General features: G+C 38.1%; 1 protein-coding gene across 15 annotated transcripts in view; it reads right to left on the bottom strand.

Annotated features, from left to right (window-relative positions):
• The window catches only part of FBXW11 (F-box and WD repeat domain containing 11), a 120481-nt gene that overhangs the window by 35537 nt on the left and 64464 nt on the right, over positions 1-20480 (bottom strand). For 12 of the 15 annotated variants that reach the window (XR_007461588.1, XR_007461589.1, XM_049648677.1 and 9 more), the window contains 2 exons: positions 8719-8781; positions 5444-5669 (listed from right to left, as the gene is read on the bottom strand). Coding sequence is in view for 13 of the 15 variants with exons in the window: in XM_049648677.1 (XP_049504634.1) it covers positions 5444-5669; positions 8719-8781 (289 nt within the window). In the remaining 2 variants the exon portion in view is untranslated. Of the gene's footprint in view, positions 1-5443; positions 5670-8718; positions 8782-14517; positions 17977-20480 lie in introns of those variants that run through there. The other 3 variants (XM_049648672.1, XM_049648683.1, XM_049648682.1) reach the window with 2 other exon arrangements.

Here is a 20480-nt window from a genome sequence, read left to right as displayed (position 1 = left end):
TCTGATACTGGGAACTACTGCCTTATAGCAATTGATATCCTTTTTAGTCTAGCTCACCATTAGACTATCACTGAGTTTCTACATAAGGAAATCTCAAACACATCTTTCCTCCTCTTTCAAATGCCATCACTCCAATCCAGCCACAACTCCATCATATCTAGAAGACTGACTTCCCTTGCATAATGCTTTAAGTTCACGCCATCAATTCCAGGAGGCAGGGCATTTCAGTCTCTTGGAAAATGCACTGGCTGTAGAGTCAGATAACCTGGGTTGAAGCAAATCAGTTTTCCTTTTTGGATCTCAGTCTCCCATAAAATAGGAATAATATTAGACACCTGTCATGAATGATCTGATATAATGTGCACAGTAACACTCTGACAACAGTTATTCTCAATATCCTCATTTTACAGAGAAGGAACTTCTTAGCCTTGTTGGGAAGGTTAACAGGAGAAGGCTACGAAGGAGCCAGATACAGAGCAGGCTCTTGCTAGTGTCAGTCTCTGCTCTCCTTCCCTCATCTCCAAATCCCCTTAACTGCTACCATTGGTCAAAGAAACTAAGCAATGTTGCTCTTGTTATTTTCCACAAAGAAAAATGCTGAACAGCTCCTCTAGCAAAGCACTAAAGCCCATTCTAACATCTTGGTGCTAAGTCGCATATCCCCTTAAATGTCAGCATAACAGGAATCCCACAATCTCTACGAGAACACCTTAGAACAGTATCCCCAGGAGCCAAGCAGACCATGTAACTTTCTCGTTTCAAGCCTATTCAGGACAAAGAAGTTACTGAAGAAGGTGGGCCATCTGCTCAGGCCAGAAGGTGCTTTGAAGTGTTAAAACTAAGCATTTTCTTAAGTACCAATATCTGGCTCTCATTTCTCTATCTTGCTGAGACCCCCTCCCCCCCCCCCTCCCCCCCCCCCGCCCCCGGTCTCCCACTACCACCTCCCTTCCCAAGGCAACAAGAGGACACATTATGGTTTCAGAAAATGAGGCCAGAATACGGCACACACAATGCTGAAGAAGTGCTTCTGTTGCTAATTATAGGCACCAGACGAAGGTCTGGAAAAATTTCAACAATAAATTAAAACAATTAAGAGGCACAAATTTCAAAGCTCAGTATGTAAACAACACTATATCAAAATGAAACTCAAATGTATAATGTCACTTCAATGCCCTTGACTACAGCCAGTTTTAACACAGCTGCTTAGATCATACAATTACAGAAACTTTTATTATTTTAGAAACACATTTCAAAGGGCAGCTGCAAAGAAACTTCCTTCCCCACCCACTCCTGCTGTCCCTTCCTAGTCACAGATCTAGTGGTAAAATCTGAACTTAGCAACCTTTTGAAAGAAAAAACAATGCAACTGCTGACAGCAATAGGATGTCAATGGATGCCTTTAACTTGGCATATACAGACCTAAGGATTCAGACAGAAATGAAGTGAAATGACCCTCAAGTCACAAAGTTCAACATTTTGTTGTCCCAACAAAATGGCGCAAGCATCTACCTCTATGATGTCAGGATGAATCAATTCAGAAATTAGCAGGTGAATAATTAAAACTTCCTGGCAACAAATCTTACTACCTCTGGAGAAGCAGGTGTTTCCTGTCTCTCCAGGTTTTTTTTTTTTTCTTTTTTCTTTTTCTTTTTAAAGCTACCATCCTCACAATACCCACCAGATGTCAGGCATATTACATACATTGTCTTTAATCTTTACAATATCCCATGAAGTATTATTATTATTATTCCCATACAGATAAAGACACTGAGGCTCCAAAAAGTGGGCTCATGTAAGTATCAAGTGCAGGGGTTGGGATTCAAATCTAGGGACTGTCTAAATCCAACACCCATACTCTTTCCACTCTGTCATGCTGGTCCTTGGCCCTACATCCAGCCTAAAGCCTCAGCTATGCTCTCTCAAGACCTTTGATTTAGTCTGTCACATTTACAGTCCATAATGGTTTATCGCCCTTACTTGGGGAGAAGACAAATGAATAAACCATGGCCAGGAAGCTAAGTGTTTCAAAATTCTTAATTGCTCAGATACCTCACCAAAAACATCGCCAATGCTTATCATCCTCTTTGAAGTACAATCTGCCTCTACTTCAAATGATGTAAATTTTCCCTTTAACAACAGTTCTTACAAACCACAAACTTAGCCTGCAGAAATTGACATTGCAGACTAAACATTTACCATGATTTTTAGAAAAGCATATCATAATTATCACTTTTTCCACTGAACCAAAAGGAGCCAGAGACCGCAAACATTTTCCATTTTCCCTATACTGACAGGTATGATATTCACAGTAAGCATTAAAAAGCGAGAACTACAGACAATTTTTATAGAATTAATGGTTTTCCCAATCAAAAGAAGTCTTAAGTTGACAACTGAAACAGAGTAAAACTTCAAACTCAAGATCATCTATGGTAAAAGTTCAACACCAAACTAGAATAGTGATTACTAAGTTGCTCCATACATTATTAAATTTAAGTATGCACGTACACATGGACCAGTTTCTCCCCTAATACTCTTAAGGCAGGGTCTGTGTTAAGGAACTAATGCCAGGTTTAATCCAAGTCTACTAGACACGAACACAATCAACTTGGCCAGCTTGTCCCCAGCTATTAGATTCGTATGTATGATATATACTGACATATGTATATATGTTCAGATCAAATCCTGTTAAAACAAATAGCATTTTAACAAAAATATTTCCATGTCCCAGCCAACGGTCCATTCATTTCATGTAATATTCAATACCACAAAATTCCACTTTAACAGAGATATGGACAATGCCTTAAAATTCGCTGTAATGAAAACTGAATCGTATGCAATTATACTAACCATATTTATATACATAACACATGTTCATCTGTTCTGTCTCTTCTCCAAGACTGTACACTCCCCAAGAGAAGGGGTTGCCTCTGGACTGCACTCTGCAAATCAAGAGAACTTCAACAGTGCCACCTTGTGGATATTCTGTAAATACAAGGTGAGTTTCCTGGCACTCTAAAATGTTTGAGAAGCAAATTACAGGCAAAAATAAAACCAAAGCAGCACAAAGCAAGCACACCAAAAAACAACAGGTTTCCTTGAGCAAAATGGAGGCATAGTTTCAAAGCACTTATGAGGAACAAGTACTATCATCGAATATTTAACTGTCTGATCTTTTCTAGATATGAGATGGAACCTGAGTCCACAGAAAGGCTTGGCTGCTGGAGGTTCTGAGTTCTGGCACTGCTCATACCAGAGAGACGGCACCACATGGTCAATCACTTTACTTAAACTCACTTATAATTCTCTCCCCCTGAACCCCTCACCCTCCTTCCCTCTCATACAATTAAAACCATATCTGTTTCCTCCTTTCTCCCTATCATAAATAACTGGGCTGTAAATTGGGTTGTAAACATGTATTCTATACTATGGCCAATAAGAATTTTCCAGAGTAATCCTAGCAATTTCAGCCTTTGCACTAACTTTTGAACCAGCCCCCACCATCACCCACAATTCAATCACCACAATAACCAAGATGTATGATCTTTGTCATTTCATGAAATTTCTCTGATCCTTGGCTTCCTGGTCTATAGAATGAGAAAGAGGATTAAGTGATGGCTAAGATCCTTCGTAGCAATTAAATACTACACAATTCTAGAAAGAGAGGGTTCTTATTTTCTTTTCTAGAAATACTAATGAATGAAATGGAGCAAACAGTGCTATATTTCAGCATAAAATAAACCAGAAGAGTCAAAATTTCCTAAGCTAACTCTCAAATATCCTTACACTCCCACTGTAGAAAGTAAATTTACACATTTTGGAAGAAAGATTCGAAATTCAAAACTGGCCTTTCAATTTGCATGAGACCTGAGAACAGCTCCTATTTGCCATGAAAATACTTAGAGCATGGAGTCCTGATGCACTGTAAATCACAGACAAGCTAAGGAAGGAGCTACTCTTTGAAGAGAAGAGCTCTTCTTTGAAGAGAAGCTCTGACAGGACAGGGCTGGTGGCAATGGCACTTTTATCCCTGGCTATTTCTAGGTCTACCCTGGCATGGCAGTTATAACCTCTAGACCACAATGACCATTATTAGAAGAAGCATTCTGGCCAGCATTCTCTTCAGAAATCTATCTTACCTAGTCAAATTTAAAATTAAAGTTAAAATCAAAATTAAAGTAAGAAGGAGAAGGAGGAGGAGGAGGAGGAGGAGGAGGAGGAGGAGGAGGAGGAGGAAAAATAAAGAAAGAAAACACAGAATTAATGAGTGATCAAAAATCAAAGTGGGCATAAAACAGGCAGAGCACAGAGGCTTTTTAGAGCAGTGAACCTATTCAATATGATACAATAATGGCAGATACATGTCATTACACATTTGTGCAAACCCAAAGAATGCACACCAAGAGTGACCCCTAATGAGTATGGACTGTGGGTGATAATAATGTGTCAATGTAGGCCCATGTGTCCCAGAACAAATGAGCCACCTGGATGGGATGTTAACGGGGGAGGCTGGATGGGATGGTGATAGTGAGGTAGGATGGGGATATGGAGACTATATGAATTCTCTGTATTTTCCATTCAATTTTGCTCTGAACCTAAAACTACTCTAAAAAAATAGTTTCTCTCTCTCTCTTTTTTTTTTTTTAAATCAAAGTAAACTTAACCAGAGGAGTATGGGGATGGAAGGAAGAGGGAGAGAGAGAAACAGAGAGGGAGGGAGAGAGAAAAAGAGAAGTGGTGAGGGAGAAGATCCAGAAATAAGTTTTTCAAAAAACGTAATAAAGACATGCCACCAGTTTTTCCAAGACATTTGTACCATTCCCTACCCTAAGTGTCATTTTAAGTACAAATGAACATCCTAAACTTTGGGACACTGCTTAAACATAAATGCTGTAGGAAAAATTATCTCATATATTTTTTAAATTACTTATAAAAGCAAAATCCAGATTATATATAGGCTACATCAAAACTAACAGCATAGGGATGCCTGGGTGGCACAGTCAGCTAAGCATCCAACTCTTGATTTCAGCTGAGGTCTTGATCTCACAGTTCATGGGATCAAGCTCTGCATTGGGCTCTGTGCTGACGGTACACAGCCTGCTTGGGTTTCTCTTTCCCTCTCTCTTTGCCTCTCCCCCACCTCAAAATAAATAAACACTTTAAAAAACAGGATAGCATTAGCTCATTAAACTAAATTAAACAATGGTATGACCAATGATCAACACCACTAATCGTGGCAACTGCCTACATTTCCTATACAGATCCTAAATTATAACTCCTTTTCCAATGCCATAATAAAATATAGTATGGGTACCAAAGAAACTCACACTGTAGTCACACTGTACTCATTCATTCATTTCACAAATATCTACTGACTTCTGCGTAGGCCCTTGGACTAGACATTCTTCTACGGCTCAGCCTTTTAAAAGACAAGTACAGTTACCTGGTAAAGCGGTAATAAAGTCCCGCTGCAACATGGGCTTCAGGTAAGAGTTAATATGTCCATGCTGATAATGACACATTCGTGAAATAAGGTGTTCCACAAATTCCACTTGATCTGATTCAGACCACTGGTCAAAATATTTAATACACAAGTCTTTTTCTTTTTGATAGTTTCCTTCTGATGGCCTCTTTCTGGAGACGATCACAGATGATGTTCCATTACTTATCTATTTTAGAAAAATAAAAAAAAAATAATTAGTTTGACAAGGAAAAAAACTCTAATTAGTATTTTATTGGAAACATTTTTCACCCTGTGTATTTAATCTTAAAATACCAGCTATACCCTGAAGCCAAACTCATTCCTTTATTAATTTATTCATGAAGTAATTTAAAATGTATTTAGGGCCTCAAATTAAGTCTCTAAAGTAAATGTCAAATTTACAGCTATTTATAAAGCTATCTGGTGTCCCAAGTCATCATTCTCCAATGCTTATGCCAAAACCATGTGGTTATTAGATAACCAATGTCAGAGATATCTTAGAGAACGTGCTCAACTTGGCAAAGTAGCAACTGATTGACTATTAGTAGTTTGCTTTACTTCTTCAAAGATCAAAGTCAATGCTATACTCATCTAGCCAATGGTTCTCACACCTGTGTGTGCATCAGAGTAACAAGAGGGCTTCTTAACAGACAGACTGCCAGGCTCCACCACAGACGTCCTCATTCTATAGGTCTGGAGTAGAGCCTGAGAAGTTGCAAGTTCCCAGGTGGTACTGGTGCTGATGGTCCGGAGAATGCACTTTAGAGACCACACTTTGAAAACCACTGGTCCATTTAATGAAGAAATCTGAAGGCAATTCAATCTAAAAATTGAACCCATCTCCAAGCTGTTACCAGAGCTACTAGACTGCTAGCAAATAACAGTTTAGACTTTCACTCCTTTTTTTTCTTCACCTACTCTGAAAGCAACCCAAGGTAAACCACATACACCTCAAAAGATTCTCATCCTATAGAGTTGGTCGATGATATCCCACAGACTCCTATACTACCTATGCATCATTTCTCCTCAAAGCTACATGGATGATGGTTCTTGCATAAAACCAGTATATTTCTTAAAAAATAAAAACTACATATACTTTATCTGACAACAGCATCAAAAAAAAAAAAAATTGGAATCCCCAGACTGAAGCCACAACTGCCACTGGTGCTATGAGGCTCAGTAACATCCCTATTTAAAACCAAAATTACTTCAATGTTTTTGTCAAACATTTGCCAAGCTATCTACCAGTCACTCCTTTGAGAGCCCCTTCATGTATAACACCAGAAATAGCCTAGAAGAGAATTTTGAAAACTGAAGAGTTATATTACAGACATGCATTAACTCCATGCATGAGCTTATCTCAGAAGTTTTACACAGAAAAAACCAAGAGCTTTGTTATCACTATGTCCCCTAATTTAACTGAATCTATCCCAGAAAGAAGACATCCTTCATAAATAACCAAAGGAGTCTGACTTTCCTTATTAAAATCTTATATATCATACCTCTCTGCAGCAAGTTTTTATGTCCACATTTAAAGGTACATAGTGAGAAGGCATTCACCTCCCATCCCATTTATCTGACTACCTCCTTCTCTAGGAATGTTTTTCCCCCCCTGGAAATTGGATGGAGAGCTCACTGACACTGGGTACCACCAGAGGGCAGCATTGAACAGAAATTTATGATGCTGCTTGTAGTTAAGACCTCTATCTGACAGAGCCCAAAAATCAACGTTCAAAACAGTCAGAAGTGAAAATTCTTCACGGTGGTGAGTATCAGCTAGTATAAGGGACATCTCTGCTACTTTTAAGTATAAGGGTGTTGAGTATAATGTTATAGTAACTGCCCGACTATAGGCAACTTGGTTAAAGCAAATAATAATACATCTACATAAGGTACTATAATGAAGCCATTAAAATTAGGTTTATATAGTAACATCTTAATAACAAGAGAACATGTTTATGAAACAATATTAAGGAACAAAAGACAAGATGCAGAATTTTATACAGCATTACAATCACGGTTAGTTTGTGCAATGGGGAACACACAAGACAGAATAAAGGATATATTAAAAAAAACAGCCATATTTCCTTCCTCCTTCTTTTCTACATTTTACTCATTGTAACTTGTCAAAACTTGCTTTCCTGACAGGTTAAATATATGGTAACAACTTGCATTTGTGTACTGCTTTATAATTTCCAAAATACTTTCACATCCGTTATCATTTGATAAGCAAAGGGATTATTATTTCATTTACAGAAGGGTTCTTAAACATCTAACTTCCCTACAGCACTGGTATACCATTAACTAGTTAACTAAAAGAACTTACGAAAGAAAAACTGAAAGCCAAAATGTTAAGAACCACTGTGAACTGAAAAATCAATAGTCAATGAAGAGAACCCTATCGGAAAATACGGAGCACGAAGGAGGAACAGACATCAAGCTGCACACAGTTCCCCCGACGCAGTGGCAAGTGCACAGTTCTACAGCACATTTCCCATTTCTACTTCTAGCCACCTGCTGAGCCCAGATTTTCCTGACATTGTTTTGCTTTGCTTATTTCATCGTAAATTTGTTGGGCATACTTTATTCTTGCTAACTCATCTACTCCTCTCATTTCAAATCAAATGAACGCAGAGAATATTTTTAACATTATTCTCTTCATCTTTAGGTTTATTTGCCTCTTACTGTGTCTTTCTGAGGGGCAAAGTTATTTGTACCATAATGGTTGATGGAAAGATCCAATCATGAAACTTTACATAGCATCCCTCCCCATAGCTAGCGCAAAAAAAACCCTGGGGAATTGGGAGGAAAACTGGCAGGACTAAAAAGAACCAAGAAAGAAGAAAGGAAAGGGCAAACTAACAAGAAATGGGGGAGAAGGGTGAGGGTAGGGAGACAAAATCACCAATGCACACACACTGGTATGGCACGGTGCTATTCTGGTGACAAAGGATGCCACCACTGACCATCTTTGGCTTGGACTGTGGCGACAAACTGAGTATTTTAGGCTACAGACACTTCAGAATCTTTGTAGCAACTCCAAAATTTTTTACTATTAGTAATGACACTTCCCTGAGGAACAGAAGATAAATTAGAGTGAATTCCGAAACTAGCAAAATTGCACAAAAGAAAACAAAAACGCTTGCTTGGCTCTAGTTTTCATTGAGGACATGAGCTGAGGGAGCATCTTATCTATAGTAAGTCAACTGCTCTTATCTGTGCGTCGTCATTCCTACCTGCCAAAGAGTATTTTTCTTTGGGGACTCATCTTCATTTTGATCCTCCATAACTGAAGTGTTCTAAGGGGGGAAAAACAGGTTATTTGAATTATGCCGAGTTTTGCAAATCCTACACCAAAATATAATTTTGAAAACCCAAAGTAGAATGTACCAACACCAACCCAAGAACTATTTGGCATGTGACTAACAGATGCCATTTTGGGGTCAAAAGGGTTGTGCTCATCTTCATACGTTAGTCGAAGTTACAGTTAGTTGCTGGACAAAACTAAGCATAAAGTCTTTATATATGAAGGCTGGGCATACTTAGAAAACAAGCTAAATTATGGGACTGGGGCTGAGGCTCTACCTCAACATCACTGTTATTCTTTTAACTTGTGGCAAGAAGCCACGGAGACCCACTTAGTTCTTTGATTGCACATACATTTACTAGAATGTCTGCTATTCAGTAATCCATCCCAACCATCACCTGCATTTAGTACTGCCAAGCTCTGGAAGTCCCCCCTTGCTTTTCTCTTTCCTTCCTTGATAACCTTGTTTTTCTAGACCGGCTTTGCAATCTCCCTCAGCAAGCACCAGTGGTGGGTGCCCCAACTTCTTCCCTGAAGGGGAGGATGCTGGTAGCCAGTAACAATCTGGCTTGCCTTGGGAATGCATGAGCTTTTGATTTTTGTGTTTACCGCACAAAGAGGCACTGTGCGATTATTCTTTCTGGTGACCTAGTCGCTCAATAGATGCCCATTAACTAGAGATTATACATGATTGGATTTTCCCTTTTGAAGCTCCTACCTAATGGCTAAATGGAAACTTAATGAGAAGGGGAAGTGGGAGAGTAGTGCTCCGAAAGGAATAACAATTCAAGAACCTCTAAGATTCTTTCCCAAACCTAAAGTTCTAAGATTGGGGTACAAAAGATAAACTATAACACTCCACAGTATTATTCAAAAGAATCCTATAGATCTGTTTAAGTCACTGGTGTTTACAAGATTCTGTTTACTGCCTTTAGGGATAAGCCTATCTCTCAAAACTTCCCTATTTTTCCTTTGTTTTCTTCAAGTCATAAAATGTTTGCACCCACACAGTATTTCCCAACGTGGGTAATGACAGAAGAATCACTACAGAACACTAGTACTTTGCAGGTCACATAGCTCGCTCTGATCAGGAATACAGTATGTAGTACAACAGTCAAAGGCTTTGAAACCAGAGAGACGTTGCATTTGTGAGGTGGTCACTTATTCAGTGTGTGTGTGTGTGTGTGTGTGTGTATGTGTGTGTGTGATTCTGAGTAAGGTCTTTTACCCATGGACAAATACAAACCATATAGAGGTACTGTGGGATGGAGACTCCCCAGCACAGTGCTTGGTGTGTAACTGGTACTCAAAAAATCATTCATGCCCAGCTTTGAAGATGCTACTTTCCCTTAAGTGTTATCTTCTCACACTTTTTAACCTCAGGCTTTGACAGAATGGCTCCAGATGGCTGCCTGTAGAGAAAATCCACTGGCTCCCTCAATAAAATCTTACAAGTCCCACAGTGCCAAGGTCTGCAATGGGGGAGAAGGGCAAACGGTCAGGGTTCCCCGTATGTGAAAGCCAACCATGAGCTAGAGAGGAAGACACTGTGTCCAAGAGTCCAAAACAGGTCTAGAGTAGACGGTAATAAATGATCCTGAATGGGAAGAAGAGGGTGGACAAGAGAAAAACAGAAGTAGTACTTCTCTCTCCATGTAATTTTCCTTTTACTGCTATCTTGAAGGACTTAAGATTCATAAAGCTGGCAGGGGAGTGAACAAAATGGAAACAGTGACTTAATACATCATCTGCTGGGTCCAACTAGTAGTTACAAAGCCATCCTTGCAAGGTCACAATGTCCTGGGTTCTAAGAGAGTAACAAGAAGAAACCATGGCTGGAAACATGAAGAGTTAAGCGTATAAAGTAGGAGAAAAATGGCAAGTCCCTGCCCCCATCTTCAGGCACCGGAGGAAATGTATGAGGAATGCATATATGTAGGGTTTTAAACTAAAAACTTTTGGGGCGCCTGGGTGGCTCAGTTGGTTAAGCATCCGACTTCGGCTAAGGTCATCATCTCACAGTTGGTGGGTCCGAGCCCCATGTTGTGGGGCTGACAGATCAGAGCCTGGAGCCTGCTTCAGATTCTGTGTCTCCCTCTCTCTCTCTGCCCCTCCCCCATTTAGGCTCTGTCTCTCAAAAATAAATACAATGTTAAAACAATTAAAGTAAAAACTTCTGTTATACAGGAGTCTGAACCCACCAGAACTCTTCTGACCTAAGCTACCTAAATACTTTCCTTACTCAGGGAGGAAATAAAAAGTCAGAAGTCCCTACAGATTACACAAGAAACAACTGTCTTTCTTCCTTTCACTCATTCCAAAACAGAGAAATGGTGTTTATTTATACAGATGAGAAAGAAACAACCCCTCTGATAAAAATAGCAACTATTCTCTTAAGGCTTGATAAAAGTGGATAAAAAGATACGATTTAATAAAATTGTATTTAATAAAGCCCTGGGGTGGCCAGAATAGCTCCCCCATCATACATATCTTTTCAACTTCTCTTATAAAGCCCTGAGGAGAAGCTGCCAAAGGGAAAATGCTACTCTGAAGCTACATTGATCAGAGGATCATTTCCCAAGAGTCTTCCAGGTGACACAAGAGATGCTCAGAGAAAAAAGGGTCCCTTGGTCTAATAAAATCTGACAAATGCTATATGCTGCACAAACACTTGCTCTCTCCCTCCCCACCCCCAAAGTTAAAAACCACTTCGTTAAGGGGCACCTGGGTGGCTCAATCGGTTAAGCGTCCGGCTTCAGCTCAGGTCATGATCTCACGGTCTGTGAGTTTGAGCCCCACATCGGGCTCTGTGCTGACAGCTCGGAGCCTGGAGTCTGCTTCAGATTCTGTGTCTCCCTCTCTCCTTGCCCCTCCCCTGCTCATGCTCTGTCTCTCTCTGTCTCAAAAATAAATAAAAACATTAAAAAAACACAACACTTAAGACACGAAAGGTTCAGAGATGTCTCGTAAGTAACAATCAGGTTAAGATAGTTTAACCTAGCTTTCCCAAGTTTGTTGGACATGGACACCTCTCTTATTATAACAATACCTCATTTAACAAGAGCTCAGCAAATACTGGAAAACACTGGACTAGGGCAATAGCATGCAGAAGTCCTCCCTCCTCTCACTTCACCAGACCCAGGTTTCTGGGAGACAAAGGAAATGACCACTTTGGTAGGCACAAAATATTCCGAGTCTCCTCTCATCTTTCCCAGACTGCTGTATGAGCTGAGTCTATGTGTAGGTACAATAAGCTCTAAGTCGTGATACATCTTTGCCAGTAGGTGCCACCAGCTAAGAGAATATATTTCACTTGGAAAAAATCTACTTTAAGAGTTATATAAGAGAAATACATTTCCTACTTTTAAAATGCTACAAATTCGGCATTATGAGTTTCATGATAGAAATGCTTATACAGGGGCACCTGGGTGGCTCAGTAGGTTAAGCATCCGACTTTGGCTCAGGTCATGATCTCAAAGTTCGTGACTTCAAGCCCCGCATTGGGCTCTGTGCTGACAGCCCAGAGCCTGGAGCCTGCTTCAGATTCTGTCTCCCTCTCTCTCTGCCCCTTCCCTGTTTGCACTTTCTCGCTCAAAAATAAACAAACATTAAAAAATTTTTTTAAAAAAGAGAAATGTTTATACAACATAAGATTTTCATACAAAAGGAGTCTTTACTCTTTGGAGGAAGCAAAAATAAAAAAAAACCACAAAGGATCTGGAAAACATGGGAGCATTGTGCCATTTTCTTTAGTGTTTTCAAATTGGGGGACTTAAGACATTAAGAATGACATATAATGCAAAAATGCTATTAGCTAACTTCATTGGGTCTCTAATCTAGGCTTGTTTCATACATTGCCTTTTAATCTTGAGGAAAAAAATATGAATGTATATATTGCAATTTTACCAAAAAAAATGAGGAACAGATAAGTAAGTGATTAAAAGTCACAAAGTTGGTAAATGAGAGATGCAGGAATCAGATCTAGGTCTGTTCTAATCAGAAGTCCATGTCCTTTCCGTACAGAAAAACACATCTCAAGTATTTTCCAACTGCTGGTTGTAGCCTATGAAGTTCATTTAATGGGCCGCAATCAGCATTTTCTAATAAAACAAAATTGAATCTGGGCATTCCCCTGCTCACAAAGGTAAGCATAACAAAAATCACAAGGGGTAAATAAAAGGAATGAGCAAAACCAGAACAGGAAAATTCAAATTAAGGAAAGAAAAACTCATTATTGCACAAGGAGAACGATACTCAAGCCAAATCACTGAGTGACAAAGAGTTTTTAAAAATCTCTAAAAGTCATAATTTGTGAAGAGGATAATGTGTACTTTTATATATACACTAAATATAAAATTCCACAAAATATATCAAGGAAAAAAGTTATTTTTTTTTTAAATTTTTAAAACACCCTTGCATCTTTGACAGATCAAGTAGACCAAACAAATAAAAGCTTGGCTTTCCATAGAACATTAAAAAAACAACCTACAGAGTATGCTAGGCCACAGAAAAAGTATCAAATACAGTCAGAAATCAAGAAAAGATTATTGTGTTAAGATCAAGCCAAGCAGAAATGTCCAAATCTAGTTTGCTAGTTACTATGTGCCACAAATTCCAAAGATAAACAGAACAATGACTCACACAAATAAACCAAACACCTCTGTGTTGTTATTGTTAATTCCACCCAGGCCCCTAGTCTAACCTAAAATTCTTTCCCCTTAAACCTAAATCTTACCAACACATTACTGGTAAATGAGATCACTGAAGAGGGAGAAACATTCACTTGGAAAAAGAAGAGACAAGCTTTTCCAAAAAAGCAGTCCCCTCTCTCATAGTAATCTCACAACTCCAGAAGGAAGAAAAACATGAACGCACCTATGCATACATGACTTTTTAAAGCAACAACTCCAGCCACCATTAAACATAGCTAATCAAAAATCTTCTTGTCCCTCCACACAAATATCAACATATAGGAACAAACCAGTTGTTTTCTTTCTACAATTAAAATAAAATTTTTAAATTTTAATTCTTTGGGAGTTTGTCTGAAATCACTGCCACGTAATTTCTGTAATGTAGTAAGTTCTGTTCCAGTTTATCTAATCTGCAGTTCTACTCAACACTTCTAACTAGGTGTTTGGCTGTTCCTGACACTACATGACAAGATCATATCAAAGTATGTAGAAGAATGAACACAGGGTAAAATTTTTCTTCCTTTCCTCACCACCAATTATTTTTTAAAAGAGGGGAATGCTTATATTATTAGATATTTTTTAAAAAATTTAAGCTACAATAATTAAAGCAGTATGGTTCTGGCAAAGCAAGATCAATGAAACAAAATAGAAAGTCCAGAAACCGATCATTTATACTTACAAATCTGTGTATTTTAAAGTCAGAGTTTCAAATTGGTGAGAAAGAGATAATACTCTTTATGGGATTAAAAATAAAAGATGGGGGTGGGTGGAGGGCGCCTGGGTGGCTCAGTCAGTTGAGGGTTTGACTCTAGATTTTGGCTCAGGTCATGATCCCAGGGTCTTGGAATCAAGTCCCCTGTGGGGCTCACATTGAGTGTGGAGCCTGCTTTAAGATTCATTTATTCATTCATTCATTCATTCATTCTCTCTCTCTCTCTCTCTCTCTCTCTCGCGCGCGCGCGCTCCCTCTGCCCCTGCCCTGTGCACACACGCACATGCTCAAAAAATATAAATAAAAATAAACAAAAGTTGGGCACCTGGGTGGCTCAGCTGGTCAAGCATGGGACTCTTGATCTCAGCTCAGGTCTTGATCTCATGTCTGTGAGTTCAAGCCCCACACTGTGATCCACACTGGGTGTGGAGCCTGCTTTGAATGAATGAATGAATGAATGAATGAATATAAAAACTTTTTAAAAATAAAGAAAAGTTAAAATGCTACCTCATATTACATCCCAATAAATACTATGGATACAAAGAATCAAGTGTGAAAAATTACAACCATAAAACTACTAAAAGCAAGCATACAGGAGTTTCTACAAATTCATGGAACCAGGGAAAGGCTGTCCAAGCATGATACCAAAGACAGAAATAAATGTAGATGTGATTGGATAAAAAAATTCAAACTCATGAATGTTCACAATAAATTTCAAAAACAAATACAATACATTGGGGGAAGTATTGCAATGTATGATAAATAAGTTACTATATAAATATTTCTAATAAATTAATAAGGAAACCAAAACTAATACCCTAATAGGCAAATAAGAGTAAGTAGATATTTCAAAATGAGAAATTTAAATGGCCATCAAAAATGAACACCTACAACAATAAAAAGATGCAATTTTTCACCTACCAAAATTGGCAACTTTTATTTTTATGTACTCTACGGGAATTGGGCGCTCTGGTAAGATTATAAACTGTTACTTTTCAGAGAATATTTATCAACTTCAAAAAGTACTACTTAACAATGGACATAATTTAACTTTAGCAATTTTTCCTAAGGAACTGTATTTCTATAGAAAATTATAGCTATGACAATTTATAACATGGAAAACTAGAAAACAATGTAAATGTCCAACAATAGGGTATCATTTAAAAATATGATACAGGCGCCTGGGTAGCTCAGTCGGTTAAGCGTCCAACTTCGGCTCAAGGTCATGATCTCATGGTTTGTGAGTTCGAGCCCCGTGTTGAGCTCTGTGCTGACAGCTCAGAGCCTGGAGCCTGTTTCGGATTCTGTGTCTCCTTCTCTCTCTGCCCCTCCTCCACTTGTGCTCTGTCTCTCTCTGTCTCTCAAAAATAAATGTAAAAAAAAAATTTTGTTTTTAATATATGATAGTAGAAATTTTTAGTTCTTTTTAAAAACATTTCTATTGAAGTATAATATAATAAAGGGTTTAATTCTCAAGTGTAACTAGTACTCAGACCAACATAAAGAACATTGCCAGGGTCCATAAATATTTTCCTCATATTACCTCCCAGTCATTAATGGCCAAAGGTAACCACTAATTTTTTTAATATCACCATAGATTTACACATTCATTTTTGAACTTTTTTTTAATGTTTATTTATTTTGAGAGAGACAGAGACAGAAGAGACAGAGAGTGCACACATGTGCACAAGCAGGAAAGGGGCAGAAAGACGGAGAGTCCCAAACAGGCTTTGTGCTGTCAGCACAGAGCCCAATGTGGGTCTCGAATCATAAGATCATAACCTGAGCCAAAGCCAAGAGTCTGACACTTAACCGACTACTGAGCCACTCAGGTGCTCCCATTTTTGAACTTTAAGTAAATAGATTCTTATCATATATACTCTTTAGATCTAGCTTCTTTTGCTTAACACTATGATTTGAGATTCTTAAATACAGCAACAGTTCATTCTTTTTCACTGCTCTATATTATTTCAAAAAAATATTTATTCATTTTACTACTGATTAACATGTAGGTCACTTCCACTTTTGGCATTTAAAATAATTCTGTCATGTCTGCTGGTGTACATGGGCATGTATTTCTGTTGGGTCTATAGTAGGGGTGAGCAATCAGATCATAAAATATAGTAATTTTTACTGTACATGCTTAAAAATGCAGACAGTAATGTTGAACTTCAGGGTTTAGATGTACATTCTCTGGTCATTGACCACATCTAGGTGAACAAAGCCCCCAGGATGCAGCACAGAACTTGCAGAGCTCATGGTCGGATTAACCCATACATGAACTCTCCCTGACGCATTGAGATGATCCTTACTGAAAAAGAGCAAAGTATTCCTAAATCAGAAGAAGTGGTTGCACAAAAGAAAAAGATATCCAAGAGGAAACTGGAGAAACAAAAACTTGCGGCCCAGGAATAAATTCAGGATAAAATAAATGTTAAAAAAAATAGCTTTTGACCACTTTTAATTGGACAGTCTTTTCTTACTCATTTCCAGAAATTCTTTATTTATCCTAGAATAGAGTCCTTTTCCAAATATATTTATTGCAAAGGTCTCCTCTTAATCTATGGCTTAACTTTCCATTCTCTTAATGGTGTCTTTTAATAAAGAGAAGTAATTAATCTTAATTTTTTAATGTTTATTTATTATATAGTCTCCCATGGAGTAGCCTAGAAGTTTTACTTTTTTCCCCCCCAAAGTTTATTTATTTTGAGAGAGAGAGGGAGAGAGGGAGAGGGAGGGGGAGAGAGAGAGAGGAGAGAGCACAGGCACACACATTGAGTGAAAACAGGGGAGGGGCAGAGAGAGGGAGAGAGAATCCCAAGCAGGTTCCATGCTGTCAGCACTGAGCCTGACTTGCTCTCTCAGGAACCGGGAGATCACAACCTGAGCCGAAACCAAGAGTCTAACACTTAACCGAGTCACCCAGGTGACCCTATTTCACCTTTATACTTACATCTAAAATTCATCTATACTAATCTTTATGCAAAGTAGGAGTCAGCATTCATTACGTTTTTCAAATTGCAGTTTACAACCCACTGTGGTTTATAATACCAACTTAATGGACACCCAGCATGAAAGAAAGAAAGAAAGAAAGAAAGAAAGAAAGAAAGAAAGAAAGAAAGAAAGAAACAGAACACACAGCACATCTCTTATTTCATCAATTCTAACACATATTTTTTCACATTTTAATATCTCTGAAATTGAGATATTTCTTAACCATCAATGGCATCTTAAAACTGGTAGCATTTTCTTCTGAATGTTACAGAAAATGGCATATCTTACAATCTATGCTGTCTTATGTGTCACAGTGGAATACAATATACATTGGGGTGACTTTAGGAATGTATGTTATGTTACACACACAAACATATATAAAACATATACATAAATATGTGTGTGTGCACATATGATTACATGTACTAAGTCTAAATGTAAATCTGGGCGGGGTCTAAATACAAGTTTTATTTCTCACTATGAAAATACTTAAAAACACTGAAAACCCCTAATTAAGGTATTGGAGTACAATGAATCCCATACTGCGAAAGTTACCTACCACCTTTTCAGTTGTCTTTCGATTCCTCTAACTATATCAAAAGATATTTTTTACACTGTTTAATACTTTCAATTATCTGTTTTTAACAAAAAGACCTAGCTTCCTATTCAGTTTACTGTAGCAAACGGTATGTGGCTAGAATTTTATATGGGTCTCAACAAGCGCCATGATTTTCCAGTCATACAACAATACGGTCTCCTTTTCTGATTTTTTAAAAGAGAGCAGATATGAGCACATATCTGATATGTGAGCACAGTATACAGATATGTCCAAAACTGTGAAGATAGTACTCACCTGTCTAAAGTTATGGGAAAACTACTTCTTGGAAGAACAGTGACATGAAAAAAGGTCTAAGGTAAATTTTAAATGAAAAATAAAATGGGGGGGGGGTCAGAATACATCTGTAGGACTCCATCTTCATGGATAAAACTTAATTATTGATTTATTTAGAGCAGTGTCTAGAAAAGGTGTGTTAAAATGCTAACAATGTTATCTCTGTATATTTTGCTTTCTATTTGCTTAAAGACATCTCTTTTTAACAGTAAGGAATGGTGATTTTTAACATTAAACTTTCAAAAGTAAAAATCCATGCCAAGACCCCAGATACATATGCTCTAGTCTAAGGAAACAGAAACTAGTTACTGAAAGTTGAGGCAGGATCCTCCTGCATGTCACCTGACCTCTCTGTGCCCACTTCCCCATCCAGAAAACTGAGGTTGAAACAGGCCTCCCCGACAGAGGGAGTGACAAAATTTAAAAGAGAATCCTGGCACTTATAAGGGCTCCCTTAGTCAAATTTAACCTCCAAAGGGCAGAAAAAGCTTGGCTGAGTTATTCATTCTGTATTCCTTCCACTTCCGATAATTCCTGGCACACTACTTAAGTACAGAAGTATAATAAGTATCTGTTGATATGAGTCTTGGCTATAATTATTACAATCTTCCTATGAATTGTAATGACAAAAGTGGTAATTTTGTTTCTGCTTACTCCTTTCCCATAGTTTCCAAACTGTCTACAAAGAGCAAGGATTCAAAATGGGGGGGGGGATGCAACACAATTTCTGGCCCTCACAAAAAGCAGTAAGAAACAAAATCTAGTTTCAGAAAGGCAGTCATCTTCATTACCCCTAAAGTATTCATTTACCTACATAAAAGAAGAACACCTCATTAATTATTTGACTGCTTAAAAAGGTCCAACAAAAGGATGGATAGATAAAAGTCTGCCAGAGTCTGAGAAAGCAAACGGGGAGCAGCAGAATGTGCCCTTAATGCTTCCTGGTGCTTAACACTTGGAAGAGAACTACTAAAGTAAAACCTGTAAAATGTTTCATATCCAGTAGAGGAAGGAAGCCAGAAAAAGAAGGTGCTTTCAAAGTAGTAGAAGAATGGCCAAAGGACACTGAGTCATGGCACCACAGAGGGAGTCAGTCAGCTGAAGAGTAAAGAGCAGGCCTTTACAGACACAATGCCCCCACTGCAAACTCTGGGCTCTGACAATGACGAACTGTCTTGACTTCCTGTTAGTTACTTGACTTCTCTCTCGGATTCAGTTTCCTCTTTTCTAGGGCAGGGAGAACACTGCCTACATTGCAGGAAGAGAAATAACACGTGCAAAGCACCTACAGGATAACATTGCTCAAAAATATAAACCAGAAAGACATTTTTACTTTTTTGCTTCTAACATTAACCATTTTAAAAGAAACCTGACGAACACCTGGATGGCTCAGTCAGTTAAGCGTCCAAAATTTAAGTCATGATCTTATGGTTTGTGAGATGGAGCCCCACGTCAGGCTCTGTGCTGACAGCACAGAGCCTGTTTGGGATTCTCTCCCTCTCTCTCCCGCTCTCTCTCTGCCCCTCCCCACCCCTCTCCCTGCGCACATGCACTCTCTCTCTCTCAAAATAAATAAATAAGCATTAAAAAAACTTTTTAAATAAAACCAAACATACCAATAATTAATTAAATATAAGTAGTCAAAACACTCCAATTAAAAAGCAGAGATTGTGAAACTGGATAACTGTATGCCCTCTAAAAGAAACCCACTTTAAACATAAAGACACACTGCTTAAAAGGACAGAAAAAGGTATACACCATGAATTACTTATCAAAGGAAATCCAAAAGTCAAAGTAAATTAATATTAATAACAGGCAAAACAGATCTCAGAACAAGGAATGTTATCAGGGATCAAGTGAGGTATTTCATATTGATGAAAGGATCAACTTATCAAAAGAATATAACAATCCAAAATATATATGCCCTTTTCTAACAAAGATTTGAGATACATCTGGAGGAAAAAACAATGACACAACTCCAAGGAGAAATAGACAATTCCAAATTTATATTTGGACACTTCAACACTCCTCTCTTAGTTATACATAGAACAAGCAGACAGAAAAGAGTAAAGATATGGAGGACATGAAAAACACTATCAGCCAACTTAACCTAGTTGACATTTATAGAACACTCTACCCAACAAGAGAACACATTCTTTCCAAGTACACAACATTCACCAAGATAAATGTTACTCTGGGCCATAAAACAGGTTTCAATAAATTTTAAAGGGCTGAATTTATACAAAGTATGCTCCAGAATGACAAAGAATTAATCCAAAATTAATGTAACAGAAAATCCCAAAAGGTTCGGAAATTAATATATCACTAAAAGATATCACAAAGAAAATTAGAAAATATTGTGAACTGAATGAAAGTAAAAATTCAACATATTAAATACTGTG

Source organism: Panthera uncia, assembly GCF_023721935.1.
Source record: "Panthera uncia isolate 11264 chromosome A1 unlocalized genomic scaffold, Puncia_PCG_1.0 HiC_scaffold_17, whole genome shotgun sequence".
Classification (NCBI taxonomy): Eukaryota; Metazoa; Chordata; class Mammalia; order Carnivora; family Felidae; genus Panthera; species Panthera uncia.
This window is presented reverse-complemented; position numbering and strand designations above follow the sequence as displayed.